The sequence below is a fragment of the Nicotiana tabacum genome, unplaced genomic scaffold (genome assembly GCF_000715075.1).
Source record: "Nicotiana tabacum cultivar K326 unplaced genomic scaffold, ASM71507v2 Un00003, whole genome shotgun sequence".
NCBI classification, from domain to species: domain Eukaryota; kingdom Viridiplantae; phylum Streptophyta; class Magnoliopsida; order Solanales; family Solanaceae; genus Nicotiana; species Nicotiana tabacum.
Window position 1 is genome coordinate 162,146 of NW_027438241.1, and position 10,166 is coordinate 172,311.

The window sequence follows — 10,166 nt, forward strand, 5'->3', positions numbered from 1 at the left end:
TGTCTTTCAAAATCTATTTAGTATAGGTCTTGTATTTCTGGGAATTAAAAAAGCACCACGATAATATAATCATAATGCAACAAGTTTATGGGCAAATTAATTAATCCGTCACAAACATAGAGCAGGAAATTAACTAATACCTTTTAAATTCAATTCCTATTTTTTGCTTCAGGAATTAAGTAACCAATAACCTGAAAAATGCTATGGAAAATGGGATTCCATTAATTTCATTGAAACTTTGAGGGATTTTGGATTATGACTCATTTTAGTATGTCGTAAATGATTTTCACCACAGTGTCTTTGCATATTTAAGTGTTTAATTGTTTCCAATTAATAGCAACTTCTTTGCTTTAAGCAAAATAATAAAACCAGAAATAAACGTGCTGTAATATTTACATACAACACTCATAAGCATTGATATGACCTTAAAGACACCCGTGACACAATTAGGTGCGAAACATCTAAAGGGAAATGACATCATCCACATGATGGGTCTTTACGATTTCTCCATGACCTATTACTCTCTACTTTTTACATCCTTCTGACAAGTGAAAAGTATTCCATATGTATGCTAATTTTTGGGCACGCGCAACCCCGGCAAAGCAAGAAATTTTTTCAAAAATGTTCAAACTTAAAAAAAAAATTAAAAAAAAAATTTCAACTTATATATACCTCTAAAATTTAATATTTTACCTATATACACAATGTAATTTTTCGACAAAGGGTGGTCAATTGACTATCCTTAGGACAACATAGCTTCGTCTCTGCTAATGAGCATGATCTTTTTAAAAATTGCATAAAATATTAGCAAAGAATATATTTTGAACTATATAAAAAAAAAGTTAAGGGAAAAAATTTAGGTTGCAGAAAAATGATACTTCCTTATTTCCAAAAAGATATTTTTCGAATTTTGAGAGTTTCAAATTAAACTTCTTAATTTTAACCGTAAATTCGAATATAGAATCTTTAAGTTTTTGTAAATAAAATTTATATTTTTAAAAACTACATAAAAAGTACTAAAATTATAATAATTAATATTTTAGAAAATATAAAAGACATGAAAAAGTCAAAAATTGAAAAGCATCATCCTTGTTGGGATGTACGGAATATATTTTTATTTTATATAGCTGACTCTATTAAATAAGAATCGAAGTCTTCAAATTTAAAGTACACACACGTAAATAAAATTAAGAAACTAAGCATATCAGTTCCGTTGACATTAGTGACGAAAATAACGAGTTAAACAGGAGAAATAGATATAAAAATTAACTCGAGGGAGATGAATGTGTACTACTCCGAATCTGCAAAGTAAACAATCAAATTTAGTTTGTCACATGAGCACAATATTTGTCTGAGTTTTGTGAAGATTATAAGCTTCAAACTTCAAAGAATATGACGTGAAAGAAAGAAGAGAAGGAAGTTGTGTATGTTAGGATTGGCACCAACTAATTCCTCACCCTCCTCCAAATGAAAATAGGAAAAGAAAGAAAAGAAAGAAGGCCAAATAAGTGTACGACCCCTTAAACATGTCTCCAGTTTCTACTTTGACACTTTAACTTAGCGCTTTTCCTATTGAACACTTTAACTGTATTTTAGATTATACCATTTAAACGCAACGCATGACCGGGCTGTAAAAACTTAAGCGCGTGTTTTAAAACACTTCCCACGTGAAATAACATACCAATAAAATGCTAACACGTGTTTATTTATCCAAGCCAGATAAAACCACCCTTTTTTACCTTACCCACATTTTACCTCGACTCCCTTAATCGATCTTCCATCCAAAACCCCTTTTCCTAGCCTAATAAACACTAATGAACTATATTGAGACCGATTTCCCGTGGATTCTTCATCAATTTTGAGTTAGATTCAATTGTCTGTCAACAACTTGGTCAATTATATTATTAATACGAGTAACTATTTGCTTCTTTCGACTGTGGTGGTGATTGGAGTTGGTCGTAACTGGAGTTGGTCGTGACTGGAGTTGGCCGTGACTGAAGTTTCGTAGTTTATGCTCTTTCAATCGAAGTTTTCCTTCGTGGTAAGCTTTTATTTACATGATATTTAGTTGTTTTTGGCTGTTGTAATTTAGTTTGTTGGAGTTTGTGAAAATTAGGGTTTTTTTTATAATTTCGGTTCGGGGAATCTACTAACCTCCTTTGTTTCGCTATTTGGTTTTTCAATACAGTGGTAAGTCTAGTCATGTTGGTAAATCTAGTCATGTTTGCAGACGAATATATTCTTATTGATTTTTACCATGGTGAAAAAATTGTCAAGGATCCTGACCCGAGATATGTAGGAGAGAGGAGTGAGGATGGTCACATGATAGACAAGAACCACTTTTCTCTTTTTGAGCTTATGCCCTACACAAAGGATATGGGGTATGCTGAGGTTGAGGGTTTCTATTTAATTAATCTAAAATCTAATGTCTTTGTCTTGATTGAAAATGATGAACAACTGTATAATATAGTTTGTCACCTTATTCATCTTGATCATTTGGATTTGTTTATTAAACATGTAGTAAATGAGCCTTTATTGGTTGATGAGACTGTCCTATATAGCCTTTTATATGGGCCAGAAGTTGTTGAACCAAGTAAAACTATATTAAATAAAGAGGCTAGGGCAACATCTACTGTTCCAGAGAATATAAATATCCAAGAAAGTGCTGCAGACAACACATTTGTGGCTGAGGGAAATCTAGCTGATGTTGGGGTTGCAGGTGAGAATTTACAAGGGGTTGAAGAAACAACAAAGATAGATGTTGGTTTGGCATCAGATCTATCAAGTAGTGAGTCTGAATTAGATAACATACCTGATGGTGATGATAGTGATGTGAATAAAGAGCTCACTTCATTAAGGCATGAAATAAGAAACAAGAAAAAACAGAAGAAACAGAGAAAGTAACCTACTCCAACAGAAGAGATTATTCTGGGTGAAGCTGGAATAGATAAAGGCTTTGAGGATATTGGCCATCTTAGCAGGACAGGTTTGCTGGGAAATTAGGAGGGGATGAAGACTACTACACTAGTTCTGATATTGGAAGTGATGATTACAAAGATGACTTAGATGTTTTAGCTGAAAGGGGTGTTGACTTACCTCCTAGAAGGAGAAGTAAAAAGGTAAGGTTTGACTCTGACTGTTACCTTGCTATTTTTAATCTTGGTATGGTATTTAAAAATGTTGTGGAGTTTAGAAAAGTAGTGGCCTCATATTCTGTGGAGAACAAAGTGCAACTAACAATTATGCATAATGAAAAGGATAGGGTTAGAGTTAAGTGTAAAGGTATGAAGTGTAAATGGGAATTGTATGCAAGCAATTATGGGGATTCATGTGACTTTACCGTGAAGAAGTACCATCCAGCTCATAAGTGCAACACCAAAAACAAGAACAAATTATGTACTTCTAAGTACATTGCCAATAAGTATAAAGATATGATTATTTTCCATCCAAATATTAAGTTGTGGGAGATTCAGGATTTGGTCAGGAATAAGTTAGGTTTGTATGTTGGAAGGACTGTTTGTTTTAAGGCTACGTGTAGTGTTATAAGTCAATTCATGGGTGACTGAAAAATAAAATTTAACAGACTTGCTGATTATGCTGATATTATTAAGCAAACAAATCCTGGGAGTTCTCGCTGGATAGAACAGATAGTGAGACTTTTTCTGGCAAGAATCTGTTTGTTTATTTCTATCTATTTAGATTCTTTGAAAAGGGGATGGTTAGAAGGGTGCAGAAGGATCATAGGATTTTGATGCTTATTTTCTAAAGAGAATCTGCAAGGGTGAGTTACTTGTTGCAGTTAGTAGAAATGGGAACAATCAAATATTTCCTATTGTATGGGCTGTAGTTTATCAAGCTAAAACACTCTTGAAGTTGGTTCATCACATATTTGATTGTAAATTTATAATTAGGAGATGGCGTTGGCTTAACTGTTAAGTCAGATATGCAAAAGGTGAAGTTACAGTCAACTTTTAATTATTATTTTTTCTTTCTTTATATATACTGTCTACTAACATTTATTACTCTTTTTTGCAGGGTCTAGTACCAACTATAAGGGAATTACTACCCATAGTAGAACATAGAATGTATGCTAGACATATTTGGTCTAACTGATCCAAAAACTAGAGAGGTGAAGAAAGGAGGAAATAATTTTGGAGATGTGCCAAAGCATCTTATGAAGTGAAATTCAAGGAAGAACTGGAAGCAATGAATAATCTTGGTTATCATATATGTGAAGACTTGTTGAAGTATAATAAAACGTATTGGTGTAGGGCATACTTTAGAGAACATTTAAAGTGAGATGTCATTGAGAATAACATGTGTGAAATATTCTATTCTTGGATTGTCGGTCCTAAACACAAGTCTGTTATAACTATGTTGGAAGAAATTAGACACAAAATCATGAATAGGACTATTGAAATGAGGAAGTTTGTTGAGACTTGGGTTAATGACATTGTACCAATGGCTAGGATGATAATGGAAGAGAATAAAGCCCTCTCTAAGAGGTGTACGGTTATGTGGAATGCAAAACATGGGTTTGAGGTTAATGAAGATGTTTACAGATTTATTGTTGATTTTAGGACCATGACATATACTTGTAGATCATGGATGTTGAGGGACATTCTATGTCAACATACACTATGTGCATTATATGATAGAGAAATTGACCCAGATGATTATGTTTCCCACTGGTATAGGAAGGAAACTTTCCTTAAAACTTACCAGCATTTCATTCAACCAATTCCCAATATGAAGATGTGGCAAGAATCAACAAATCCATGTATAGAGCCTCCTGAATCTAAACCTATGCCAGGTAGACCAAAGAGATGTAGGAGAAAAGCCAAGGATGAGCCAAGGAAAAAGCATGGTAAACTATCAAAGAAAGGGATAAAGATGACTTGTTCAAATTGCCAACAAACATGCCACAACAAATCTGGATGTAGGAACATGGTAAGTTTTGGTATTTGTACTTCTGTCTTTTTACTATTTCTTTTACATTCTTTTCTTACTATTATTTCACCATGTTCCAAGAAGTGCTAGTCAACAAAGTCAAAATATGGCACCACCTCCACCAAGATCATCTCGGGAAATACCATCTCAACAAAGAAATCCATCATCAATTTGTGAGGATAAAAGTATTGTCAAAAGACAAAGCAACAATCAATCAACCGGGCTTGGTAGGGGAAGAGGAAGAGGCCATGGACTAGGAAGGGGAAAAGGAATAGGAATTGCACTTGGCATTGGTAGGAGTGTATTCACATCTGCTACAAGAAGCTCTACTAGCACACAACCTTCAACATCTCAATATACATGAGGCCCTGGACTAGGCAGGGGAAAAGGAAAAGAAACTTCACTAGGAGGAGGCTTGGCTAATGCAGCAACCATTGGACATAAAAGGCCAAGGCATAGTGATTTTGGGATTTTCACAAATACTATGACTGGAACTACTATCCAGAATGTAGGGGTGTATAATTTTATCGTAATGCAGTTTGTGGGCTGGAACATATCTATTTATTTATTACTAATTCATTGCATTTTACAGTCCAGTATATCATCTGAGAGAGTCATATCAGTTGGGACATTCAAGTATATATCTACAACTAACATAGACATTGGTTTAAGCCCCTGGATTGAAGTTTAAAGGAAGTAATGTAGTGACAAGTCACAACTTCAGCAGATGAGTGCAACAAGTAAAAAAGGCCCTTCAAGTCAAATAAGTTCAGCTGTATCTACATTGTGAAGCAGACCAATTTTTGTTAATGTTATCTAAGATGTCACTGCCAGTTTTTTGTTTGGGCAATTATGCTCTGTTTGATACATTATGCTCTATTGGAGCTTAGTTGTTTGAACAGTTATGCTCTGTTTGGTCTGGCAGCTTTTTGTTTGGGCAGTTATGCTATATTTTATACATTAAGTCTCTATTATCATCTTGAATATTATGTATTTTGTAGACCAAAACAATGCTCTATTTTTTAGCTTCGATATAATGCTAGTTCATCACATTATGCAATCGAATGTTTGGGCAGTTATGCTATATTTTATACATTAAGTCTCTATTATCATCTTGAATATTATGTATTTTGTAGACCAAAACAATGCTCTGTTTTTTTAGCTTCGATATAATGCTAGTTCATCACATTATGCAATCGAATGTTTGCGCACTTATGTTTTCAATTCATGAATATGTTTGGGCAGTTATTTTTTTAGTTCATGAATATGACTTTGTATTTCATTCATAACACAATATGGAAGTGTAGCTGAGCTTAAATTTGTATTAAAAATTGGCCATTGCCATTTCATTCATAACAAGATAGTGTACATTAATAAAAGGCCAAATTCCTAGTACCCACTTCTAACATACTACATTGTTTTTGAACTAATAGCAGCAACTACAACACCATTATCACCAACATATCATAAAAATTCTACATTGTTCTTCAAACCACCAGCATCAACAAATCCTGACAGGTTGGTAGTAGTACCGTTATAGAGAAGACTCTACCAATATTTCTATAGATCTCTGGGAGTTTAACATTCGAGGATGAATGTTTCTTAGGGGGAAGATTGTTACACGTCGTGCGTCCCAAGGTGACGTATAATGAATATGAGACTTATTAATCATGATTTAAATAAGTTTAAAGTCATAATATTACTATATATGATATTTGGATATAAAATATAAAGTTTGGAAAAAATCGATTTTAAGTTGTGAAAATATCGGCTAAGGATTTGCCTTGTAATGAAGCTTTTTGAGAAATACATTTAGTGTGTTATATGAAATCTTTTTGGGACATATTATATATAAAATTGAAGGTCCTGGAATATAGTTTTCAATTCTCTTAACCGTTTGACCATACGACATCCGGATAAAATGATATAAGCGTCGGAAGAAGGGCCAATGCTATGGTGCTAAGCTAGCACCTCTTTGACTTTTCAAAAGTGGCTATGTATATATATCGCTTATGTCGTCTCTTTCTACATTTTCCCACTGACCACGACCAAAATAAGACCATAAACCTACCCTTAATATCTCTACATAGGTTTCAAAGAAGATTAACATCCCGGGTACGAAATCAAGAAGCGATAACATTAGAATAATCCTTACGACGTAAGTATCGCTATATCGCCTCTCTTTTTATTTATATTTTGAGTTTTGGAAGGTACGTCATAGTTAAGAAAATACCTACTTTCAGTATTTAAGCTTTTATGTATCAAGAAAGGTTGATAAATTCATTTTCTAACAGTTAGAACTCACGGGATGGTGATCGAAAGCCGTGAGTTCGATTTATTCCACTTTTAGTGGACTGTTTTCTAGTCCACTCATGTTGGCCTCTTTTGCTTCTGATTTATGGAGTTTTGAATGATAAATGTCATGGATAAACGCCATACGTGGTAGGGTAGTAGGCTGGTCGCTCATCGTTGCAGTTTCAAGCTACTTGATAATGTGTTGATTGGGTGTGTTATGGTATATTTGGGAGTTTTATTGTATTAAAGGTCCTGAATTATAGTTAGGTTATTTTTGAGTTGTTGATTGTATTGTGCTGTTGTCTCGCCTATAGTAGTGTAACGACCTGGGCAGTCGTTTTGACTATTGCAATCCCGTTCCCCCATTTACTGCTCAAATTGTGAATTACTGTTGTTATTTGGCTTGCCGGGGTAATTGGTTTGGGTTTGGTGAGGTTTTGAAATGATTTGGAGTGCTTAGTTCTAAGGTTTAGAATTTAAGTTGAAAAGGTTGACCGGATGTTAACTTATGTGTAACGGCCCCGAAGAAATTTTGCTAAGGAAATTAAGGTTTGGGTTGAACAATGCACCGATGTGTAAAGGAAAGTTTTGTCGGAAAAGGGTCATTTCTGCGACCACTATGCGGTCGCAGAATCACTCTGCGGACCGCATAATAGTCGCAAAGTAGAACAGGAGGAGGGCAAGAGTTGAGGAAAATCTGCGGTGCACTATGCGACCGCATACCTCTTTTGCGGTGCGATCGCAGAACAAGTATGCAGACCGGAAAATGACCGCAGAAGAGGTTAGTAACGCCCAGCTTTGGAGGCCAAATTATGCGGTCGGTATGCGGTCCGCATACCTGTATGCGATCGCATATGCGACCGCATAACTGCGTCGGAGCTTCCATTCTTTCTAATTTTTTTACCAGACCCAACTTCGATTTATAGCCGTTGAAGCTCATTTTTTAGCCAAAATTTGATATTTTAGAGAGAGGTGAGAGCATTTTAGAGAGAGAAAGTGAAGACTTAGTCATTTATCCATCAATTCTTGTTCAAGGTTTGAAGATTTCACAAGGGTCTTGCTAGGGCTTCAAAGAGGTAAGAATATCTTTCCTCAATCCTTCAATTTTGGGTTTGAAATAAAAATGGGTGATTAATAGTATGATTCTTAGGTGTAAGAGTATTATGTATACATACCAATAAGGTTGTGGAAGGATTGTTAAGTTCAAATGGGTACGGATTGGGTTGGAAATAGTAGAAATCTTCATAGAGTTTAATTGAAGATTTGAGGGTCCAGTTGTTGTCGGATTTTGGTGAAATTTGTATGGTTGGACTCGTGGTTGTATGAGCGTTCATATTCTGTAACTTTTGTCGGGTTCTGATACGCCCCATGAACGATTTTTGAGTTAATTTCATATTTTATTGGAAAAATTAGAATCTCCTTATGGAATTAATTACAATAATTGGTATTGACTGAATCAAATTAATTGTGGCTAGATACGAGAATTTCGGAGATCAATTCTCGTGGAATGTAATAATTATAAATCTAGTCCTGAGGGTATGAAACTCCAAATTTTGGTATCATGTGATTATTTTGGAGGTGGCGCACAGGCTAGGTGACGGGCATGTGGGCGTGCACCGAGGGGATTGTGACTTGGTCCGTCCCGAAAAACTGTAAAGTTGAATAATTTATTGTTAGCTATATGATCTCTGTGTGTTGAAGAAATTTGACTATAAATCATGTTAGAAATCATGCTTAGGCTATGTTATAGTACTGTTGAGACCCGTAGAGATCGCGTACTTGTTGAATTATTTGCTAATTGTTGTCTTGTACTCAGTCATGATTTTTCTTGCGTATTATACCTCAGTCTTTCTGGATACTTGTTGATATACTATGTTATCTTTGTTTGGACTGATCTTTGTGATTTCTGAGAGCCCGAGAGACTTGAGAGGTTGAGGACTGAGTAAGGACGAGGGCCTGTCGGTGAGGTAAGGATATTATGGCATGTGAGTTGTCTGTGCGGGATATTATAGCACGTGAGTTGTCCGTGCAGCACATGAGTTGTCCGTGCACCACGTGAGTTGTCCTTGCAAATTATGGCAGTTGGGCTGTAGGAGCCCTTCCGGAGTCTGTACACACCCCCAGTTAGTGCGGGTACCCATTGAGTGTGAGTGCTAAAGGGCTGAGAGCCGAGTGGTTGTGCTGTTGTGATGAGCTGAGTGACTGTTGCCTGAGAGGCTGTACTTGCTTTGCATTTGTTGTTGCACTTGGTTGCTATCTATCATTGTTGTGAAATTTCTAAAAGAATTTATATCTGGATGACTTGAAATTGAACTGTATAAAATTGATTTGACTTAAACTGCCAGATTTAAAAGCATGTCTATTCTTTGCTGGAACTACTGAAAGTGAACTATGACTGTATAGCTCGTCATTATCTTCAGTTCCTTAGTTATTATTGTTACTTGCTGAGATGGTTGTACTCATACTACACCCTGCACTTCGTGTGCAGATCCAGGTGTTCCTGAATATAGCGGGTGTTGATCATTTCGCGCAGTTGATTTTCAGGAGATTTTGAGGTAGCTGCCATGTTCCGCAGACCTTGCCTCTCCTTCTCTATCTCCTTGTTTACTGTATTTGGTCTCAGACAATTATAGACCGCATTTTCTAGACTTGTACTCATATTAGATGCTTATGTACTCGGTGACACCAGGTTTCTGGGGAGTGTTGTATCGGAAATTGCTAGATTTTTGGTATTGTATTAAACGTTACATTTTTAAAATTTTTTTTAAAGGAAATCATGGGTTATTGATGTTGTCGGCTAGCCTAGTACTGAGATAGGCTCCATCACGACAGGTTAGGATTTTGGGTCGTGACAAGTTGGTATCAGAGCCTAGGTTACATAGGTTTCACGAGTCATGAGCAGGTTTTGTAGAGTCTTGCGG

At 35.7% G+C, this 10,166-nt stretch overlaps 1 protein-coding gene across 1 annotated transcript; it reads left to right on the forward strand.

Annotated features, from left to right (window-relative positions):
• Positions 1-4,419: 4,419 nt before the first annotated feature.
• Positions 4,420-5,641, forward strand: LOC107815764 (uncharacterized). The gene is made up of 2 exons (XM_075248614.1): positions 4,420-4,950; positions 5,543-5,641. The coding sequence occupies exons 1-2, from the start codon at positions 4,420-4,422 to the stop codon at positions 5,639-5,641; spliced, it is 630 nt and encodes a 209-aa protein (XP_075104715.1).
• Positions 5,642-10,166: the final 4,525 nt, after the last annotated feature.

Bases quoted from the DNA above. Each gene is read 5' to 3' on its own strand.
- LOC107815764 (XM_075248614.1), top strand. From the start codon at position 4,420: ATGAGGAAGTTTGTTGAGACTTGGGTTAATGACATTGTACCAATGGCT. The intron at 4,951-5,542 runs GTAAGTTTTGGT...TGCATTTTACAG, and splicing joins AATCTGGATGTAGGAACATG to TCCAGTATATCATCTGAGAG.